Raw genomic sequence first — 24265 nt, forward strand, 5'->3', positions numbered from 1 at the left:
CAAGAAAATATATATTTTTTAATGAAAGATGTATCATCCTGGTATTCCTTGAAAATATGAGCTGTTGTTTTGAAAATAGCCTAGTTTAAGTTTCTGATGCATAGATATTCCCATTGTTTTATTTCATATTTCCTCAAGAGTATGACCTTCTAACATATCTTCCTTCTATAAATTCTACTTGGAAATAATTTTGAAGGATTAGAAATTTTCATAACTTACAAATCTTATTTAGAAATTTAATTATTACCTATCATAGCATAACCAAGGGGATTAAAGAACTAGTTGTCAAAATTCAACCATTACATAAAAAATGAATTAATAAAATAAAAATTAAAAATAAAAATAGAAATAAAAATAGAAATAAAAATAAAAATAAAAATAAAAATAAAAATAAAAATAAAAATAAAAATAAAAATAAAAATAAAAATAAAAATAAAAATAAAAATAAAAATAAAAATAAAAATAAAAATAAAAATAAAAATATAGTACAGTGTTCAATACTGGCTAAATACACTTGTTTAGAAATTTACAAACAAACAAACAAAACATAAATTATTGGAAAATCCTAAATGACATTAAAAAACAAAGAAACAAACAAACAAAAAACTAGAAATGGCAAATATGAATTGCTTGGTGACCTAATAGTTGCAACATTCTTTCTCAGTGCAAGATTAGTTGGATGTTAGTGGAACATTAAGAGGCTGTTCTCTTTTCAGTAGTGTGTGGGGACAGGACTAGAGGTAATGGGCTGAAACTTCAGCATAGGAAGTTCCACGCGAATGTGCACAAGAACTTCTTTACTGTGAGGATGATGGAGCACTGGAACAGGCTGCCCAGTGAGGTGGTGGAGTCTCCTTCTCTGGAGACATTCAAGATCCTCCTGGACGCCTACCTGTATGAGGTGCTGTAGGAAATCTGCTTTGGCAGGGGGGTTGGACTCGATGATCTCTAGAGGGGTCCCTTCCAACCCCTACAGTTCTGTGATTCTGTGATCCAAGAGACAGCACCAAAACATTTTTGCCCTCTAGCACTGGTAGACTACACAAAAAGAAGTTTTTAACAAGAGATTTGATTTAATGACATAAGGCTGTAGATCTGTTGCAGTTGATGGTGTGCTTAAATACTTGTGTTAGTGGGAAATGTTGAATCATCTGAAGATACTGCTGGTTCTAGTAGTAGATTCCCTGTGATTGTTTGTATTAGTGTTATAATGCACTCTGTAGATAGAGAATGCAAACCACAAAGAGTTAAAAACAAGAAAGTTCATCTAATCCTGGATAATCTTAACTGTCAGAAAGGCTGCTACTAGAGACAATTTAATGTTTTATATTTAAAAAATTTTAGGTGATTTTTCTAACTGTGACATAGAATCCTACTTTTAAGTTAGACAAAACAGCTTATAAATCCAATTTTGAATATTTAGGAATAAAAACCTAGAAAGGAATGGGTATGTACCTGGTCAAGTTTCAGCTTCATTGCTATTCAGCACATTCTTCAAATGAAAAGTGTGTTTAAATCCAGCATCAACTTGATTGTTAAGATCCTCTCTAAGGTCCCTTCCAACCCACACGAGACTATTACTATTACTATTACTATTACTATTACTATTACTATTACTATTACTATTACTATTACTATTACTATTACTATTACTATTACTATTACTATTACTATTACTATTACTATTACTTACTATTACTATTATCCCTGTTTGCTTCTGTCCTACTTTAAACCTCTACACCCACTGAAAATTAAAATAATACAAATAGTGAAACAGATTGAAAACTCTCATCATAAAAAATAAAATAAAAAATAATAAAATAATAAAGAACCGGCAGAAAGCAGCTTTGGCATTTCAAATCTGAACTGGACAAAATACTGAAATTTGTACTGTTTTTATTTGAAGATGGTTCCCCTGCAGCAGATGACTATCTCACAATCTGTGATTCTTCTTCGTTCTCTCCTCTCCCTGTCCACCATTCAGAAACAGGCTTCCCACACAATCAACAGCCAGATGGCTTATTGACAGCCTGAGGCCTGAGTCTTGTTCTGATCTATTTTATAAGAGCAAATGCTGAGTAGTTATTAATTTCACTAAACCTGATCCAAGAATCTTCTTTTCTTTCAACTCCCTCAGTTCTTTCATGCCCATTGGATCAAATTTTCCCTTGTCTCTCTCTCAGATATGTCTTCAAACCTAGGATTCCACTCATTCCCCAGAAAATGCAGATCCTGATTGACTTAGTAAAAATGTGAGACAAGCATGATCACTGATGACTTTTGAGAAGGTGACATTAACTGCACCATATTATTCTGTTGCTGGTACTTGATCAAACTAAGAACCCTTTTGTCTGTCCTGAACATTTCTTTTTCAGCAGTAGCCTTAGAAGAGTCAGGTCATGAGACTTCAGAGATACTTGCTATCACCTACATGACTGTGGTCTTATTTACATTCCTCTATAAATAACCCATGGAATGGGTTAATAATGGAATGGAATAATAGAACTTCCTTCCACTTTCAAGGAAGAAGCTTGTCAAAAGTTACACCTAGCCTATACATATAGCAAAAATCCATGTGTTTCATGACCTTTCTTGGTTCTTTCCTCTCTTCATGCAGTTCTTACTAAAAATTCCTTGAGATTATGCCTGTGGCATGTGCAGCATGAAAATGATTACTTCCTCCTCCTCTAGCACTAACAAAATATTTCTATCTCTCCTTTTCCTTTAGTTTTCTGCAAATCTGTCTCTAAAAAGAAAACATTTTATCCTTCCTAGTGCTTTCCTCCTACCTAAGCAATTTTTTTCTTCTTCATCTCATCTTTGCTCACTGTGCAGAAAGGTGCAAGGCACTCCATTTTTCTTCCTGGATGACATAGTCAGAAGCTTACAAAAATGTTCAGACCGAGACACAGTAGTTCTGACAGAGAAGAACACTGACCCAGTAATCTGGTAGGAAATTTTGTCTACATATTGGCTTTGTCTTATGCTGCAGTTCCTACAAACTGCCTTAACTGACAACAAGTACTAACAATACTTTATGATGACGTTATGGATAAACAAAGAATAACAACATTAATTTTTCAAGTTTATTTTAAGATAGTAAGCACCTACACAGTAGGACTAAATCACGAATGGAAAGATCAAGAAGTAATCGGGCAGAATGTATACTGTCATACCCTCCACTGCAGCAGCCGTGGTAGATGTGGAAGGAAGTCTGTCATTAGTCAAGTCTTTGTAAGCCAGGGCATCATGCTCAGTTTTGATTCATCAGCCATGTCATCAAGGTGCAGAAGAGATTACCAATCATTCTCAAGAACACAGACATACATAACAACAGTACATGAAAAATACTAGAATCATGCACTCTGGCAAACTATTTAGACAAGACAATGACTCATAAAATTTCTGTGCTACTCCAAAAGACCTTACAGGACATGGGAGAGAAGATACTTTCACTTGTTCCAAGACCCAAGTGTGCTGGAAAGATGGGCAGTATCCAACAAATAATAATACATGTCCTCTGGGTAATTCTGATACACAGGGCAAACTTTTAAGATCTAATCATCTGTATTTGTGACGTATAGATGGCATGAACCATACACAATGTTTCAAGCTGAGCATCCCTCCCAGATCGCAATAGCTACTGTCAATCACTATCAGCTTGACTTTACTAAACTCTGAGGTGAGGCAGAGGACATAGAAAGGTTGACACCATCACAGTCACCTTTGTTCTCCATACCCAGTAGACTATTCTTTTGCCTGGCTGGTTAAAAATGCCAGTAAGTTCATGAATTCAAACTGCATTCTAAAATTCAGTTATAAAATTGAATGGCATCCAGTGGCCCAACACTGTACAGCTGTAGATATGAGTCTGCTAAGCAGCAGGACTTTTTGTCCTTTGGATGTTGCTTTTCAACATGGGGGGAAGGAGGGGGGGGGGGGGGGGGACGACAAACAAAAAAACAAAAATACAAATTCTGCAATTTGAAATAAGTATTTTTAAAAATAAAAGACACACAGATACTGCAATCATAGTCTGTAACATGACTTTCTCTGTAAGCTATTTTGCTGACACTTAGTAGGAGTCATTTACTTCTACGTAACATACTTGTCTGTCTTTCAAATATTATTGAGCAGAGTATGCTGAAATCTTTGGTCTTAAAGACATTTTTTTGTGCTTCTCCTATCTCACTTAAGGTGAGTGTTTTAAACTGAAATCTACGGTGTAAAATATTTGGGTCTCTGAAGAATTAATTACTTTGTTCCAGTTGAACAAAGGCAAACTAGATAGCATAAACAGCTTAAACTGGAGTCTTAATTGGGATTTTCAGAAATTATTTGTTATAATCCTGGTCAATCTTCCGTCTGTTCAATCACCTTGATCTTTGAAAGTATTTTTCATGCCCTAGCATTAGGGCCTGCCCTATGTACAACTAGCATAGCTGTAACGTCTGATATTATAATAATATGACCATTTTCAACATTTAATTCAAACAAACAAACAAAAAAAATATGTATTAGAGGGGTGTACGTTATGAATAGCACATCAATTTAATGCCCCAGAAAATTTACATTTCACAGTACTATGCCCTCAGAACAGAGTAAAGGCAACATTTCCAGAGGTAAAAGCTTGACAATGCTTGAGCTGTTACAGAGAACTGCTGAGCATGTGGGAATTGAGTTCATGTATAAATATTACATATCCTGAAACTCTGTGTAAACATCAGAAAATTTTTACTTAAATTAATAAAATCACTGAGTTTCTTCTTAAGACGTACCTTAGCTCACATTATTATGGGAAGGAGGGTTAGTTAAGGACAATCTTAAATATGTGTTTTCAAGGTGATTTTTTTTCCTTTAATTCATTTATTATTATTTTTATTATTATTATTTATCTGTCAAATCCTTCATGGTTCTTTAACATAGCTTAAACTATTTAATTTCCTTGGTGGTTTCCTTAAAGTAAATCTTTCATAGAAGACTCCACAGTTATTGTATTATTTATTTGCATGTAATCTCTTAAACTAGTCTGTTGAATGTATATGAAGAAAAACATATTCTACTTTTTCAAACCAGATTTTCTTAAATCCTAATTAATTTCTCCAAAATAGTCAAGTATGTTGAGATCTACACAAATGATGAAAAAAAAACATGTATGACACTTCCATAAAAAAATAATGTAATTAAACATTTGAAGAAAAAGATGAGGTTTTATCCTTAAAGACTACTACTGATTACATTATTAATTAGTTGTTTTATGTTGAATTTATATTTTAAATCCATTGTTTTAACCATATCATGATTTTCCCAGAATACTGTCACTATGAAATCTTACTATTGCATGGATAACTGCTCAAGTAGATTTTATTTCTGAAAATGGATGATTGTTTTTGCACTTAAATGTAGTCTGTTTCTGAGAATCAACAAACTAAGTAAAAAACAAACAAACAAACAAAAAAACAGCAAATATATATATGTCCAAAGACTCTTTTTAGTTTCTATTTATTAAACTATTTTTTTTTTTTTTCCTGATAGAGGAATAGTAGCCTGCTTGCCCTAGTTCTTCAAATAGACTTTCTCTTGAATTCTTTTCTTTATACATAATTAAATTTGACATTAAAAATATAACTTCTCATGGGAAATGAACTTCACATTACTGCAGTCTGAGGAGACAGCATAAAATAAAAATGCTTAACACTTTAGGGAAAAATGCAAACATATAAATCATTTGTGTGTCAGACAGGATTGAAGATATTCTATTTCAGCTTTGTTTTTCTCCTCTTACACTGAGAGCTCCTTCCTGCTTATAAATTGTGAAGTGTCACTTTTCTTCTATTTTTTTTTTTTTTTTTAATTGACTCCATCTTTTCAGCACAACTAACAGGAATTGCAAAGATTCATTTATAGTTACACTTATACATTTTTCAGTGTAACTACTTGTTCCTGCTTTTTTTTTTGGGGGGGGGGGGGGGGGGGGGGGGCTATGTCATAGCTGTTCTCGTTCCTGGGTATGCATTTTCAGATCTTTTTCTCACTGAACATTTAAGTATCATCTATTGATATCTAAACACCCAGGAAAGAAGGAAAGTGGAAAATTAGTGCTGTACTGTTAAATAAGTGCAAAGAGGAGAAAATGAGGCTGCAACTTTAATTCTGGCAACTTTTCCACATTTTGTAATTTTGTTTTAAGGTAAGACAGGTTCAAGACAGGTTCAAGTTTTCACTATTTTAAAAATGAATACTTAAAGCAGCATGCTAAGTGGAATTGAATTGGCAAGACTAAAACTTTGAACAGTTGCATCACAATTTTTTTTTCCAGATGGTGCTTACATATGAGAAACTGATGACAACATGATGTTAGTGACAATCCTTAGTGTCCTACTGGACTGCTTCAGTACTCTGCTCTGGTCTCATTTTTCATTCAAATACTTCCTCAGAGCCACTCATCCCAGAATTTTCCTTTTCATACACAGATTTTCAGCCCTTGTTATACCCTTCATTTTGTTTCTACCACTATCTCACTTCTCTTGTGTCTTATTTCTGCTCCTCATCTCCCACATGGGCCACGTACAAGCAAAGGGTCACTGAAAGCTCCAGTGAGGCAGCTATTTGTTTTTCATGCTGATGCCCTCAGCAGCAGAAAGCATCTCAAACCCTGCAGGTTGGGACTGCAGATGGCATATTTGGGGAATTTGATTGCCAAGTTCTTAATGTCAGTAATCATTATGGGTGATTTTAATTTCCTTATAATTTAGCCAACTTCCTTGTTTTTCCATAGGAACAGCCAAAGAGTAACATTTCTTAACATCAAAATGTTCTCCTGCCAGTTTTTGACTTTGATCCAAGCCACATACAAAGTAACAGGTATCAAATGAAAGCTGTGTTTTTTTCTTCTTGTTGTTACCGTTTTTCTCTAAAACACAGGTGAAAGTATATTTATCTTGCATCATACTTTACAACACTTTCAAACAAAGACAGGAAATTATCACCACTGAATAGCAAGTTCGCCTCAGATTTGTTGAAGATGTGGTAAAAAAAGAAATGAACAAACAAACAAGCAGTAGTTGAATAGTTAGCTCTTATATAGTTGCAGACCAAATCTGTTATGATTCAGTCTGCTTCCAGCCTGGAACCATATATAAGGATGAAGAAATACACCAGTAATCTTTCCTTCTTTTTCAGACAGAACCAATGTATTTAGCTCCTGCTATTCTTTGCACTGATGCAGCTTCAGCTTGAATATTATGGGCATTTCTGGTCTCCACAACTTTTTAAAGTAGGCTAAGGTTCTTGAAAGCATCTGGAGGAGAGCAATAAAATTGGCAAAAGGACCTAGATGTTTCTTATCAGAAGAGGCTGAAGTCTCTTGAGCTTTCCAGTCTGCTGAAGAGGAGTCTGAGTGACCAACTCATTGTTCTCTACAGCTCCCTGAGGAAAGGGAATGGAAAGGAAGGTGCTAATCATTTCTCCCTGGTAACCAATGCCAGAATGCATGGGAACAGCATGAAAATGTGTCAGAGGACGTTCAGAGTAGATGACCACTATACTAAAAAAAAATAAAAAATCTACTGATTTAAAACAATATTTATTAATGATTCAGGTATCATGATTCAGCTATTGCTGCAAAATATATTCCATCTGAAAAGAAAAACAAAACAGATTACACATCACTGATTTTATATTGCAGGTGAGCAAGATTACTTTAATATGAAATTCAAATGCATTTATTTACATTGTTTCTATAACATAATGAGTAACAAACAAAAAGTATTGAACATTTTTACAATAAAACATTAGCAATATATATATATATATGTTTTTGTTGTTGTTTTGTTTGGTTGGTTTTTTGTTTTCAAAGCTTCACATAAATGCTTCTTAATGACATTTTAGAAAAGAACTGGGACATGATGCATCATCATGCATCAAGAGGATGGATAAGCGATAAAATAAAGATGAGATTCACCAGAAAATAGCTTTTCTGACCTCATCTAGTCTCATTGTTTCCCTGCAGAGCTGTATTTCTATGCTGTCCAGGATCACTGTTATAGAAAGTTGGTCAACTAGAGAAATCTTAAATATAAAAGATACTGAGGTATTCCTTTGTGTTGTTTCTTTTTCTTTTTTTTTTCTTTTTATTTTTTTTGTTGTTGTTGTTTTTGTTGTTTCTTCATTTTATGTATGAAATATCCATAATTTGCTTCCAATATATAAATATTTTAAAGTAAAACTGTGGAGACTGTTTCTCATCTAAATAAGAAGCTCTGTACTTCAAATTCACAATTTTCTTGATGCATTCTCAAATAAAATCATGATGCTGCAGCAACTAATGGGCTTGACAAATGTGTGCAGCCATGTTTTAACACTGGTAAAGTTAAGCATGCACGTAAATGTTCATAAGCTTGAGACTTAAGCAAACCCAAGTCATTCTTAAGTTAAAATAGAATACTGACGTAGATGTTTAGATAGAATTTTTCTGTTAAAGTAGAAAAATATACTTTCTGTATTTTTAATGAAAATGCACTATATGATACTTTAGAGATTGTGGTGAAGAGAAATTCAATGAAACTGTGGGGGGTGCAGAATATTTTCCCTTCATTTGCCACATAACAGCTGCAATCTTGCCATTTTCAATATGCTGTAGCAAGCTGATTTTTTCTGTTGATTATTTATGTCATTAACAGGCATGGATGCAGAATTTGTAATGATTTTTTCTGTATCTGCATATTAATATATTTCATGATACAGTGAACTTTTAAAGCTACAATATTTTGACTTTGCAGTACCTGATGCCTGAATTCTGCCCATGTTTTCAGACCATTGTGATCTGATTTTCAGCAAGGGAAACCTATTTTATGAGCTGTTATTTATTTTAATTAATTGCTGTTTGCCTCAGGTTTTTTAACTCCCTGAAGAAATGCTCACTGTGGTGCAACATATTCACATTGCCTATTGTTTCTTGATATGCATTTTTCTAGTGGTAGGGAAGGGCACATCGGCCAGTTTTCCTCGGCCTGATCAACATATCTATTGTTTGTGAGTTTTTCTATATGTGTGCTGAAGGTTCCAGAAAGCACACGATTTATCTTAAACGTACATAAATGTCTCCTGGCTTGCTCCTCAGAAAAATAAGAGGGCTGTTTTGGAAATGGCTTGCATGTAGGGAAAAATATAATGCAACATGTTCTTAGCTGCCCTTTGTTTTAGAGATGTCAAGAGAAGCTAGAGAATACATGAACTACTATAGTGGTGGCATCTGACGGGCTGATATAAATTTCCTAGGGACTAGAAAAGGATTTATGCTGCACCTCTTCTGTATAATGCATGATCAATAAGCCCAATATGGCTGTGGGTGAACTGAAATGACCCCTAAATAACTTGTCACCAGAAACATTTTGCCTGCTTTTCATTAGTTCTTAAAGATTTTAGAAATGCTGGGGGAAAAGAATCCTCAGACAGGAAAACCCAGTAGGATAAATTGTACTTTCAAACCACAGATCACCCAGAATAACTGGTGAAGAATGCTTTAAAACCATACAGCACTAAACTGTCTTGAGATCTGTATCCCAGTAACATGTGGAGGCTTTTGAAGGTAATGTACAGCTATTGTTCTCAATCACATTACTGTATAACAACAAGCCTATCTCTTGTCAAGCAAGATGCTACTCACGTGAGAAGAGGATGCAGGAGAATGCTTTGCCATCAGAGGAATGTTTTGATTCCACATAAAAGTGTGTCACTGGCACACTGTGGAATCACTCACCATTTTATTTATTTACTTAATCTTAAAATCTGTGGCTGTGGAACCACCACAAAAGTGAGTAGCTAAAAGTGGGCTACAGAAATAATTTTCTGTGCCTGATGCAGTACAAACACGAACTAACATAATGCAAAACTACAGCAAGCTGCTAACTTTTACAGCTCTATCTTTTATTTACAGCAGTTTAAAATAGATTCCTTAATGCTAGTTAATCTTTAAAATTGTAAATACCAACACAATATAGACAGCATAAAAAAAAGAAATTAAAAAATAGAGTTTAGCTCCTCCAGCAAAACTGGAAGGAAAACTTCTAGTTTTAGGATGTTAATTGGACATAGCTGTTTTTCAAAAAGGAGGTGATGTTCACTGGCTTATATAGTGAACAGTGCAGTTGAATTTCATTGGCTTAGTTCAGCGATACACAGGGTAGGTGCGGCACTAGTGTAACCAAATAGCTGCACAAAAGTTCAGGGTGTGCTGCTTGAAGCAGAGAGGCCATGAAATGCATTGTGAGCAATAAAAACAAAAACGGGGTTTTGGCAGTGAAATAATGGGATAGATCAATTTTTGTTTTAGTTTTTGATTTAAAACTTTGGAAAATGCAAGTCATTTTCAGCTTTTACATAATTTTCAGTGTCTTTTCTGAAGCACACAGAAAATTACTGCTGCAAAGGGGGTTGCTTTTCTAACTGTGTAGTTAGTCTTATCAGAACGAGTTTAAGGAGCACTAATAACTTACATTACTGAGCTTACTGTTTTAGTGCCTGCACTTGTGTAGAGATATGATTATAGAATACAGAGTCATATAGAATATAAATTTAAGCATAGGTGCCAGAAGTAAAACTTCTTCTGTGGTTTTAGAACGTGATGTTACTCTGACACAATGCTTCAGGACTTGATGGAGATAGAAATACATTTGTTTTGATAAAAATTTTGATGACTACTATGATCTCCGAATATCACTACCAAATCTATTCTAACATATTGATAAATCTAATTTGCTTCTTAATTGCCTTCTAATCTAAGGTGCTTGCTTTGTGAGGACATTTCAGATATCTGTGAATTTGAAAAAGTGTTGCTGCTTCTGGCAATTCTGCATATCTTGTGACCTGAGAGAGCGCAGAAATGTGACACTGCAGGAGAACAAAGGCCAAGTTAGGTCGCCAAGCTTGTTTTCTTGAGAATCCCATCATTTTCAGTTTTTTCTCAGGCTCTGAAGGCCCCATAAAATGACTCTTGATCAAATAATGTTTAAAACATTAAATCATCAAATGTATCTGAATATCTTGATATATATGAAAGTGAAAAGGAGTAGATGTTAAAAGAGAATAATAAAATAAAATAAAAAAAAAAAAAAAAAAAAGAACAGAATTTATTTAGTGTATCATTCCTGAAACTACTTATTCATGTAAAATGCATGAGTCTCATCAGCAAATTCTCTTCATAGGCCCAAAGCAAAGTGCTATTCCGGCCAATCCTCCCCTTCTGAACAAGCACCTTATTTTTTTTCCTGAGTTGTTATGACATATCCACGTGATGGATGATTCTGTATTCACCCATATGCAGTAAACTTTCTAAAATCAAATCAAGAGGAACAGTGATGTTACAGGCTGCAGACAAATGAGAACAAGAGCCTAATGTACCAGCTAACTGTAAGGTGGTTCTTATCATGTTGCATGAAAAAAAATGCCTTTTCATAATTTTCTCATGTTTTACATGATATGATTTATTACTAAGACTTCAATTCTAAGCAGGAACTTCACAAATGGGCTTTTAAAATCAGATCAGGAATAGAATTAGGAATAGCTATAATATAATTCCAAAAAGAATACATTGGTTGCTTCATAAGTAATGCTGCCTGTAGATGTGGAAACAACAGATATGAAGAACACAGTAGCACTATTTGATAGAGAATGTTCTCTGCTAGAAAACAGTTTTTCAGCATATTCACTACCACAAGCTAAACATTTTCATTAGCAATGAACAAGACCCTGCATGCCACACTGATAAAATTCTGTGTGGCCATCTGGAGAGTCTTCCATGTTGCTGAAGCACACCATCTACCACCTCACTATGCTCACTTCCACTGTTAACTCTACAAGTGTTTACTAAGTATGAACAAATATTGGCAGATTTGATTTTTTTTAAAGGAGGGATAAAACTACACACCTTCTTTTCACATGCACATCAACTCTGTGTTGATAATACTAATCTGGCTGTAATTCTCCCACATTAGTATGTCCCAAATTAGTTGCATTTACCTACTCAATTTCCTACAATTTAATATGGCATTCTCTTACCTGAAAATATTCTCTATTCTAGATGTAACTTTTGCTTTCATGGCAAAGTTGTTCCTAGAACCTGAGGTAGCATGTATGAAGCTGTTGGGAGTGTACCTCCCTAAATACCAGGACCCATGTGCTCTCAATTATTATTAAAATACTCTGAAGCGCTTTTGAAAAATGCAAAATTTTTAACCCATTTACCTGTGGGAAAGGAGGCCAAATGTGACTGCTCTGTTGTTTTTTCCTTTTTCTTTCTTTTTTTTTTTTTTTCTTTTTTCACTTTTTTCCCCCTTTCTGACACAGTTTGTCTAGTGCTGTCAGTTTGGATAGAGCTACATCATCACCTTAAGTAGTTTTGACCTGTCAGCCTTCTGCTAAAGCATGTTGGTGCTGAACTCTGAAGATATAGGTTAAGCAATGGTTGAATTAAAGCAAGAAGATGATCACTGCTGTCAGCTACGCTTGAAATGTCTAGTTCTAAGTCTCCCTGTTCAGAGATTTTGTCATGTTCAAAAAGATCATCTGAAAAAAAAGATCATTTCCTGATGAGAGGAACCACAAAACTAGGAGACAGACAGTATATGAAACAGTTACTACTCTGGAAGAGCAGCATTTCACATTCATCACGGTTGTACTGGCTCAAAATGTTAAAGGATTTTCATCAGGGACTCTGTCCAGAGAATAACTGATTATAGTACAGCAGTACTGCAATGTCTGCAACGTTTTACTATCATATCACATATCAGATAAAAAAATACTACTTGATTTACTTCCCAGAAACTTAACTGATAATTTACATTTTAAATGAGAAATGCTAGTGCTACTGACATCCTCTTCAGAACCACTTTTGCCACCTACATTCAAGCATTCATACTGCAACCTGATTAGGAGCTGTAAAATATAATGCATGCAGTACACTATTTCTATGTGAACAGGGGCTGCTCAAACACAATGTAGCTGTGAATATGAGAACAGACCAAAGTTATGAACACTGGAAATTATCAAAAGGCAGAAAAGAAAGGAGATGGAATTTACTGTGTGATCGTAGTACATTATGGGTATTGAATTGGGCAAATTGAGACTAGAAAAGCAATAAGAAAAAAGTGGAGAAAGACCTAAGCAAAATGTGATGATAGGCTAGGAATGCAGTATCTGAGCTTGGCCTAACTACAAGGAGTGGTGTCCACCTGAGTGTCCAAATGTTTGCTGTTTCATTTAACATGGAAACAGTCTGCTAGCATGGATTAGGTTAGCATAATGCTCATGGATTAGGTTACTCCAAACCTGCCGAAGTCAACCTGAATGTCAGCACTGGCTCATTTTAGACTGTATCTCTGTAGTGCATGCATACACCATTGTGGTTATCAGATCCATCAGTACTGTTTAAAATGCATGTTTAATGGTTTCATATGTAGTTCAGTCTAGTAATATTATCATGCTTCTCTTTTCTTTGTACACTAAGATGAATTAGACTTTGATTATCTGTGGGTGCACTTGTGTATAAAAGTAATATGCTATACTCTTAGACAAAGTAAATTAGAGAAATTTCATTGCAACTGATTTGTATGACAGCAGCATCTATAACCTTTACCCCTTTGGAGAGTTCATTTACCCAATTGTTCAAATCTAGCAATAGAAGGAAACAGGATTATCTTTAGATACGTGTCCAGATATGCTCATAATAAATTAAATGATTCCTTGTTTATTTTGGCATGAATCCATTGGACTCTTCTCTCTTCTGTAGTCCTCAGTAGTTCACACTGTGTTGCTTTTTCGGCACAATTTTAAACATGATTCTTTTTGTAACCTACAGAAAAGCCAATGGGGTAATAAAGCTGGGAAGCATCTGGCTGACATGATGACAAAATATAAGCACATTGAAATGGCTTCAGTTATCTTTGTTACAAAATTAGTTAAATTATGTTGCACTAAAACTTGGACAAGTATTTTATTAAGAAACACTGAAAAACCCACAGTTACAATAATCTAACCTTGTCTGTATTTAATGTATGGAGGTGACAAAACACTGTAGGTGGTTACACCCTATACTGAGTTATTTGCTGCTGTTTTATGTGCCAGATTATGCTACTATTCTTCTGAAATGCTAATTTTTCCATGTGCATCTTCAAAGCCCTGCTTTACATGGTAGGAATCTTATGAAACTGTACTTCTTGATAAAGACCAACAGAACCACAATTTTGCAAATCCTCAAAAGACTTAATGTCTGATACGCTAAGTGTGAAACAATAGACAAAATCTTGCTGCTGGTATTTTATTTTGTTCTGTGTTTCACAATGAAGTACCCATTAGTGTGATGTTAGTTTTCAGCTGAGTTTTGTATATTTCTTATAGTTTGCTTATATTTTGATTTCTTATAGTTTGATGATATATTGATAACTTTTATTTGAGTTCAAAATAGGAGGTATGTCATAAATATAGACAGATAGATAGATAGATAGATAGATAGATAGATAGATAGATAAAGTATTTATATACTGTATGTAAGAAACGGATTTACAGCCAAATGTGCAAGCTAGAGTTTCTATAAATGAACTTTTCACCACACTTAATCTCTTTTTAACAACTGCCATAAAGATAACAACAAAAAAGTAATTTTCAGAAAACACAGATTAGATAATGCAGAAATGCTAAAATGAAAGCACAGAATGCCACTATATCTTATCACACGAAGACACAGAAGTCAGAAAGAGAAGTCTTGCAACATCAGCTTGTTTCTTTTTGATATTTTTCTGGTCAATGGAATTTTTCCTCTGTACGCATGGCACAAACATGAAAGATACAAGAGAACCATCAGACTTAAACAATACTCTCAAACAGACATTCAGAATGTATTTTTTTACTAATTGCTTGTGCAACACATTTATGTTCAGCTCTCAGTGATATTTTGTGTTTTCTGTTAGTGATTAATGAGAAATTTTATTTTATTTTATTTTTTAATTTATATTTTTTAAATACTTGACACATCCAGTAAGAAGACTGCAATTACTAAACAAAACTCTACATACTTCAAAGTACGACCTCCGGAGGTCGAATAGCTATATGCAGATATATGTATCATACAAATTATATGCATATTTGGTGTTCTGATTTTGTGACTGTTGTAACTCATAAAAGGAACATTTACCAGATACTGGAAAATGAGACCATTTACTCATCCAGAGTAGGGAAATAATGCAAACAACTTTAGGGAAGTCTTCTGCTTGCACCTGTATGGCAAATATTCTGAGGCCTGGGTTGATCAGATCTGAAGAAGGGGAAAAAAATCTGTCTTTTCAAGCCATCACAAATGAAAACAACAATTGCAGCTTAGAGGACTCCTGTCATGTTTCAAAGAAAGTAGCAATTCCAGATAATTTAGATGTTTAGTAATAATAGTAACAACAACATCAAGCTGTCAACATGATGGTTTCTAAGGTTTAGTGAAGAAACAACTCAGAAACCCACCACTGTATAATGTAAAATTTTACCTACAGGTTGATTGGCAAATAAAAATGTTCTAATTTTGCTAGGGTCTAAACGTGTAATTCTCTTTACTAACATGCATGGCATGAATGCTTTGCATTCACAATAAGTGTTTACAAGGTCAATTTCCATATTTCAACATTACCTTTTTTAAGATTTCCAATACTTTAAAAATTGTATATAAGTGCAGTGTGGAAGTCCTAATAGCTTCAGTTGGGCTTTCCACAGCTAAAACGTCTTATGAATTCTTGTTCACAGAAAGGATTATCTGGATTTAAGTGGTGTAGAGATAAGGCACTCAAGAAATCCAGGTTCTGTTCTCAGGGCCCATGGTGACATGCTTTGTCACTTTCTTATATCCGTCATACATGCTCCAACATGACAAGTTAGAACTTAAGCCAATTCAAGCTTATTCTCCAGAGAACTCTTCATGCTTCCATAGTAGGATGAAAATATGTTTGTGCAAAAGGAAGCTCGCTGTTACGAACTAAAAATCATGAATAGTGAAAAAGAAAAAAAAAAAAAAAAAAAAGGAAAAATGAAAAAAATAATACAAACAGCATCAACAAAGAATGAACTTCACCACAGAAAACTTATGTCCTTTAATATTTATTTTCAAATAGATATTTGGATAGGAAAGGACAATATTCACCAGGAAATAATTTTTGAAGTGTTTTACTAACTGAATTAATACTTCTTCAAATCTTGCACTGATGCATGCTTTACTGAGAGTAAATAATACCGAGAGTAATACTTGAAGTCTGTAGCACTATGGGAATGCTGGTGCATGTACAAGCTCCTCTCAAGGCTATTGTATAGACTCTACAAGCTGCCTCCTGCCCACTACTTCATACTCACTTGCTCACATGTTCTCCAACTCAGACTCTTCTCAGAAGGGGTTCAACTACTTCAGACCTCTACACATGTGTCTCTGATACACAACTAAACAAAAATACATTTTTTATCATATTACTGCTTTTTCTTTATCTATTTCCAGAACCCACACTGCTGATTCTAACGAGGACAACACTGCTCTGTTCATATTTGTAATAATATTTATAGAAAAATGTGCTGAGTGACAAGATGTGCATAAATTGTTAGTCTGTGACATCTGAGTACAAGGAATATTTCTATGTTCTGATACTGCTTAAGATGTGTACCTTGCTTGTGGACAAAAAAACATTTTTTATTTATAAGGAAAATTATCACAGAGGAACCCTTTGGGAACATTGAAATGTTTTAGGAACAATATCTACTTTTCCTTTCCTTTTTGAATTTCAGCAGCAATCTACAAATCTAATTTAAACTTGCAGTATTACATCTCACTTTCTCCTTATTCTTCTGCCTACCACTATTCCATACATACCTGACAAGCCAATTCAGCCAGCTCATATGATCATCCAAAAAGTTATCATCCAAAACTAAAGATCATTACCAAATTAGTCTATTTTCCCACTTATTTTTGTTTATTTGAGGTTAATGTATGCTCAGTGATCATGTTTATTTGTGTGTGAAGATGAAGGCAATCGGGCTTTTTTTAGGTTTTTGGAAAGCTAGGGTCTGAGGAATCTCTGAACAGAAGATCTGTTTCTACTTCCACATTTTCAGCTATGCCACAAGTGATAATTATTCATAACATTTTAGTTCAATCACTGAAATGAATATGATGGTCTGTTTAAAAATTCCTGAAACCAACAAAAATTTGAGTATAGCTAAAGCTGTGATTATGTCATAATATCAATGTTCACAGTTGAACTATAAATTCTAAAGTTGCAAATCACTTGAAAATTCGTAATAATTCTCACTGACAAATGCTTTTGAACATGTTGGTTGAAAACAGTTAAAAACTGTTCAAAATTGCATTTATAACTCTAAGAATTTGTAAATCCTCAGTGCATTCAGTTATGTAGTTCATTTTTTACATTTTCTTCATTATTTTGCTTGAAATCTTTTGCATAGACAAAGTTTATTCTGTATAATGCCAGTAGTTTCCCAAGTATTTGTTGATGTTGCAAGATAAAACATTTCTAATTAAAATATTTCCCCTGAGAAGTCTATTTACTTTCATGTTTGGAGACCATTTTATGTTAGTGACACCACCATCTGTCATTGGATGAATGCCTATGTATTAGGCTAGATGACCTATTCTGATTTAGAATTATTTAAGAGTAATGGTGACAATAATACTGGGTGTGACTTAAGTGATTTTGTCATGAAAGTTCAGTTTTGCTACATCAATATCAGAACAGACGCTAGTCAAATTTGAGCACAGTCAAGGACAAACTGAGATAAAATGAATTTATCTGTTTCTTTCTACATGAACATTATGTATTAAGTATTCAACACATTCTGTTTTCCACATCATAATTTTTCAATTTCTGCATAGAAAACATATTATATTGCAAAATTATGAAGAAAGTGTAAGAAGAACATAAGAGATTTTTTTTTTCTGCTTTGATTGGAAAAGAACATAATTCTGAAATCTTTCCTTCAGAACATCTTGTCAGTATACAAAGAACCAGTTTTGACTTCCTAGAGCAGAACTTCTATTCAACCACTTCCTGAACCAGTATTTATTTAGATTGTGTCATTAACATAAGACTGAGATATCATTTTGAATTTTTTAAAATTGAATTTATCCTCTGCAACTTTATAGACAGTAGGAAAACTACTGAAGGTTTTCACAAAGGCATCCAAATCCTATAATTCCCTTCTTTCAAAATGCATTTGGCTTGAAACTCACTAGGATTTCTTAACATGCCTTACAAGGATTAAGCATACTGTCATTGCATATGAAATAATAAATTGTTACTACTGTCATGGAAAATTTGTGAATCAGACTGTTCAGATTTAAATGCCTATTAATTAAATGTCTATTAAACATTATGTAAACCACTGTAAATACTGAACATTTTATCAGTTTTAGTCTAACTTGGTTTTATGTGAACAAACTCATTCTGTCATCATGGGCAGAAATAACCCTCAAAAGGTTATAAAAACTTAAGGTTTATTAATAAAGGATAGAAGAAAATAATGGGGACTTGGAAACACAGAATATGTTTCTAAGCTTTAAAATCTAAGTTTAAAGTTATACATAAATAAATAAATTTAGAAAAAAACTAGAAATAATTGCAAATGCACTAAGATTTCTGTACCAAATAGACAGACAAGTTTATCAGTATTGAATGAATTTCAGAGGAAGTTGTTCTGAGAAATTCCTCATTTATAAAAGTACTATCTATATGACTAATGTGTTATCATTGTGAAAATATATATATATATTTTACACAGAATGTTAACGTATTAATTTACACAACAATTTAAAGGATAGCCAATTAAATAATAAAGAAAAAGGAACTGATGAAATATCTATGCATTCATCCTAATCTCTAAATACACAGATATCTAATCTATCTAATATGCAGAATGTAAGTCTAAATTCATTTTCATTTATTTTTCATATTAAGGAAAAAGTATTGCTTAAATCGCTTTCTAAAAGTAGATGTGATTATGAAGAATATGTGACTAATAAATGATTTTTTTTACAATGTGTATCTTCATTTTCAGAATATGTCAATTATTTATTTCATAGTTATAGAACAAAATATTTTTGTGATATTTTTTCCTCAATCCCATCAGATTTTATAGGTCTCTTCTGAAATAAGTTTTTTTCTGGTAACTATATGTGAGACTTGGAATACAAGATTTTGTAGACAATTGTTCAGAATTGCTGTGGTCATCTATGCGACCAGTTCTCATTTCTCAGTTTAAAAAACTGTTGTGCTACAGTCTTGTACATAGGTATTTTACTTTATAATCTAATACACTGAACAAACAATTTAAATTGAAACAAAATACAATAAGAATTGTCAAGTCATGTTGTGTGGAGGTTTCCTGCTGCAGCAACAAGTTCTTCATTCACATACATAAGAGAATTGTAGTAGGAAATTCATTATCCAACTGACCTTATATCTACAAATAAGCAAATCACTCAATAGTGCAGTCTTTAGATTGCAATTTCTTTCTTATTTTTACCCTTAGAATCATCTAATATCTTAAAGCATTAAATCTTTCCACAGTACTGAATGCATGCAGATAATCTCAAAATTGGAGACAAATTCATTGCAAACATTGCACATTTGTCTGAAATGAGTTTCCAGCAGCTACTATTGAGCTCCTGAAAGATGGTAAAAAGAATCCACTTGAATTCCACCAGATGTTAGTGATATAAGCAATCCTTTTCAAAGCTTTTGAACATCCTGTAGTGCTACAGGATATTACTATTACTTCATTGTGAACAAGTAAGTAACATCCTAAGAAAAGTATATTGCTTTCAAATCAAAATGAGTGTGAAAGGTTTTACATGTTTCTTCTTATCACATTCTACTGGCAAATGTCAGTCTTGAAAAAGACTGTTACTCCTTACAGCATGCAAATAGATTGTTAGAGCCCGTCCTAAACTGGATCAATGAAAGGAAATCCTAATGCAGAAACATCTAGTCCAAAAGGAGATTTATTAAAAAAAAAGATTAAGATTGGGATTCCCTAAAAAAATAAAAAAATTTAAAAAATTAAAAAAAAAAAAAAAAAGTTTTTGGGTAAGACTTCACTTACTAAATACATATGAAGTATAATATACCTGAAGATTTGTAATCCAGTTTTGTACCCACAGTTATAGCAGATATGGAAAATAATTTTCAGCAGTGCTGTATCTTCTTCGATGAAAAACAAGAGTTGTGAACATGAAAATATTTTGTCCGGTTGAATGTTTGAGAAAATAGCTCATGACAGAAACTGGAAAACTGATATTATTTTGAATTAAATACTGAAATTGACATTTTGGCTTTATATTTCTTTTCTCATTCTGAGGCTTTATAAATTCCTGGGTTTGAAATAGCAAACATTTTGTATCATTCAAAAAAATTCTTCTTTGATTTATTTCTTGAGATGGAGAATGGATTAAAATTCACCTTATGTTGGCTGAATTCCTCTTTTCTGAATTGTCAGTGAACCAAGAAATCAGCTATTTGCTCAGCTCTATAATTGTGCTATATATAATAATTTTCCTGAAATGTTATCCGCTCTGCAAAGGTCTCCCTGCTGAGCTTGCTTAATACTAAAATGTAAAATTCTTGTGAAGCCTTGAAATACAAAGCTTTTACTGTGCAGAAGAAAAAATGGTAAATATATGTTAGCTTGATAAATCACTGACTCTAACTTTTTATTCATGAAGAAACCCAGACAAAATATACAAGCTGATTAAAGACACTCTCTATTAGCACTCTGTTAGCATTGTAGGAAATGAGAACCTAAATTAAGTTTATTACATTTTTTGTTTGTCAGATTTTGTTTTTGTTTTTGTACTTACAGCTGGTGTTCTCATTGTTAAACTAGATTTATTCAGTGTTGTATGGTGAAATATAGAATACAGTTATTTTTCTGTGAGGTACAGGGAGAATACACAGCAGAGAGATTCAGCTTAGAGATTCATCTTACATTATTTTTATAAACATTCTCTTTTTCTTTTTGTCCAGCTTACATTTGGTTTTATTGATAGTTTAATAACAATTTGTAATCTATAGTATTTTCAATACTGACTAATTTTCAGTTGAAAGAACATTCATATATACATGTAATGTGGCAGAAATATTGTAGTTGTGTCACGGTTTTCCTTAGGTATATTATATCATGACATTCTGCAATGATCTGACAGCTGCTAAGAGAGGACTACAGACCCCAGAATGCTTATGTCTCTTCCATGTTATTTCCAAGAGGGAGATACAAAGTGATGTGGGGATGTGTGTACATCATTCTTTATTTTACTCCATGCTGCTGAGCTTGCAGTACATAGTTAGATTTATTTCCCATTTGTTTAATTTACTGCTCATGAGACCTTTTATATTGTATTAATTCATATTCTTTTACCTTTTTATAGTAAAAAGCTTCTTTTTATCTTTGTGGAGAAGCAGCTCTTCTTTCTCACTTTTCCAATGTTTTTTGATGGGGTGAAGGGGCGGTGAAGGAGGTTCATCCCTGTCATGTAACAGTAACAAAAATTCAACCTGAGACAAGTGGCAAAATAGCTACTATATTTTTAAAATGCATTACTACTGATTTTCTTACAGTTCTTCTAGTTTTATACATAGCATATGACAACATATATAGAGGTTTTTTGTGCTGTAAATATTTACACATTATTTTGGGTGACTTCATTTTTCATGCATTGTAAACCTAATATATATCACCAAGCCCCAGAGTATACATTCTTACTGTACCAACACTTTGTAGTAGAAACACTCTTACATATTTTACTTATGATTGTTTTTTTATCTCCACTCTTGTAAATCAAGATCATTTTTGTGATTAAAATCTCATTCTATTTATCTGTTCTTGTCATTTTTAATACTATTTGAAATTGTAGTAATAATAATAATAATGGAAAATGAGGGAAAGAATGACACCTTTTAGAAATGTATACTTAAAAAGAATAAAATAGGTAAAACCAGAAAATGATGAGTATGTAGCAGATATTTAATAGACAGGAGCTCTAGTGTTGGTGCTAATTCAGATCAGTGAAGTAAAATAGAAAAGAAGGAATTTAAAATATAGAATGAAAAAAAAAAAATCAGTGCCATTTTAATTAGTGTAGCTTTTTTTCTTTAAATGGAGAAAGAGACTCACCAAATGATGCTTCAACAATTATTTCTAGAAATAATTAAGTATATCACAAATCAAGGCATGCTGACTAGATAAATATCCATGGAGTTCATTTTCTGTACCTTTTTTCTAAAACCAAAACAAAATGCCATACCCTTCCATTGAGATTTCTTCACACAAGCTTTATTTTTTCCTTATTTACTTAGAATATAGTGTTTGATTTATAGAAAAATGGGATGGTTCCCTTCATCAAATCTAAGGGACATTTGAAACCTATGTTTGAAATGTCAGCTTTTCTTAGCACTGCTGAAAAGCTGCACAGACCACAGATGTATTTAGGGCATAGTTTTCCAACTCATTTCTTAATCTACTTTAACTTTTTAAAGTTGATTTTCTCAGTCCTCCTCTTTCCATCTGCGGATCATCCAAGTGCATCTGCACATACAGTGTGGTTATGCATAAGTGGACATGAGCTGTCTGCCCATAATTTGCCTTGAGTCCAGCTGTCCATCTTCTTAATGAAAGAAGAAACTTTACAGAATGTAGAAAAGGGTTCTGACCACTTCAGAGGAAAACAGGAATATTGCCAAGGAATGCAGGGATGTCACAAGGAAGGCTAAGGCTCAGCTGGAATTGAATCTGGCAAAAGAGGTCATGGACAACAGGACTTTTAAAAGTATGTCAGAGGTAAAAGGATGAGTAAGGAAAATGTGAGCTTGCTGCTAAATTAGATGGGTTCTTTGGTTATGGGGAACAGTAAGAGGTGGAATTATTGAACACTTTTCCTTCAGACTTTGCTGTGTGACTGCCTCTCAGGAATTCCCTACCCAGGAGGTAAGAGTGATACTATGGGGAAAATAAGACTTTCCCTTGGTCTAAGAGGATATGGTCAGAAATCATGTAGGCAAATTAATGCACACAAATCCATGTGCACTGACATCACGTAGTCATGAGTGCTGAGGGAACTGTCTGAGGTTATTGCCAAGCTGCTCTCTGTCATCTTTGAAAGGTTGTGGAGAATGCAAGAGGTGCCTGAGAACTGGGAAAAAAAAAAAAAAAAAAAGAGAGAATAATAATGTCACTCCAGTCCTCAAAATAGGGAAGAGGACCTGAGGACCTGTGAAACCTCAGGACAGACAGCCTCACCATCATCTCTGGGAAGGTGATGGATTGTGATATTCCAGATGTCATCTCCAAGCAAGTGTAAAAGAAATGATTAGTAGTAGTAGTAGTCAACATGGATTCACCAAGGGGAAATCATTCTTGACCAGTCTGATAGCCTCCTAAGGTGTCATGATTGGCTTGTTAGATGAGAAGAAAGGGAGAAAGGAGGACCCATGGAACTACAGGCTAGTGAGTCTCACCTCTGTACCTGGGAAGATCTTGGAACAGATCCAACTGGATGACATGATAGATCACATGAGGAATGAGAGTGTGATCTGAGACAGGCACCATGGCTTCAGCAGGGGAAAGGCATGCCTAACCAATTTGGTGGCCTTCTATGATGGAGTGATGGCATTGGTGGACAAAGAGAAGGCAACCAATATCATTTACATGGACATGAGCAAGGCCTTTGACTTGGTCCACCACTACATCCTTATCTCCAAATTGGAGGGACGTGGATTTGAGGGGTGGACCACCCAATGGATAAAGAATTTGTTGTAAGGCCGCAGACAGAGGGTAGTGATCAACGGCTCTATGTCCAGGTGGAGGCTGGTGATGTGCAGTGTCTCCTATGGGTCTGTCTTTGGACCAGAGCTCTTTAACATGAGCTTATGATAGAATTGAGTGCACCTTCAGCAAGTCTGCTGATGACACCAAGCTGAGTGGTATGGTTAGTGCAGTAGAAGGAAGGGATGCCATTCAGAGGGACCTCAACAGACTTGAAAGGTGGGCCCAGGTGAATCTAATGAGATTCAAGTGCAAGGTTTTGCACTTGGGCTGGAGAAATTCCAGGCATGTATACAGACTGGAAGGAAAAGTCCTTGAGAATATCTCTGCAGAGAAGGATCTGGGGATCCTGATTGATGAAAAACTTAAGATGAGCCAGCAGTGTGCTCATGCGGCTCAGAGAGTAAATGGT

At 34.1% G+C, this 24265-nt stretch overlaps 2 protein-coding genes across 55 annotated transcripts in view; one reads left to right on the forward strand and one right to left on the reverse strand.

The window, feature by feature from the left end:
* The window catches only part of PTPRD (protein tyrosine phosphatase receptor type D), a 1031962-nt gene that overhangs the window by 636675 nt on the left and 371022 nt on the right, over positions 1–24265 (forward strand). The gene's annotated exons all lie outside the window — the stretch shown is intronic.
* The window catches only part of LOC107306110 (uncharacterized), a 92037-nt gene that overhangs the window by 30285 nt on the left and 37487 nt on the right, over positions 1–24265 (reverse strand). For 3 of the 8 annotated variants that reach the window (XR_004305713.2, XR_014939783.1, XM_085530002.1), the window contains 2 exons: positions 21451–21558; positions 5972–7638 (listed from right to left, as the gene is read on the reverse strand). The exons of 1 other annotated variant lie outside the window; for it this stretch is intronic. Coding sequence is in view for 2 of the 7 variants with exons in the window: in XM_085530002.1 (XP_085386128.1) it covers positions 7611–7638; positions 21451–21558 (136 nt within the window). In the remaining 5 variants the exon portion in view is untranslated. Of the gene's footprint in view, positions 1–5971; positions 7639–20959; positions 21559–24265 lie in introns of those variants that run through there. 4 more of the 8 variants (XR_014939785.1, XR_014939784.1, XR_014939786.1 and 1 more) reach the window with 3 other exon arrangements.

Source organism: Coturnix japonica, chromosome Z (genome assembly GCF_054131305.1).
Source record: "Coturnix japonica strain WE chromosome Z, WE-NBRP24, whole genome shotgun sequence".
Taxonomy (NCBI): Eukaryota; Metazoa; Chordata; class Aves; order Galliformes; family Phasianidae; genus Coturnix; species Coturnix japonica.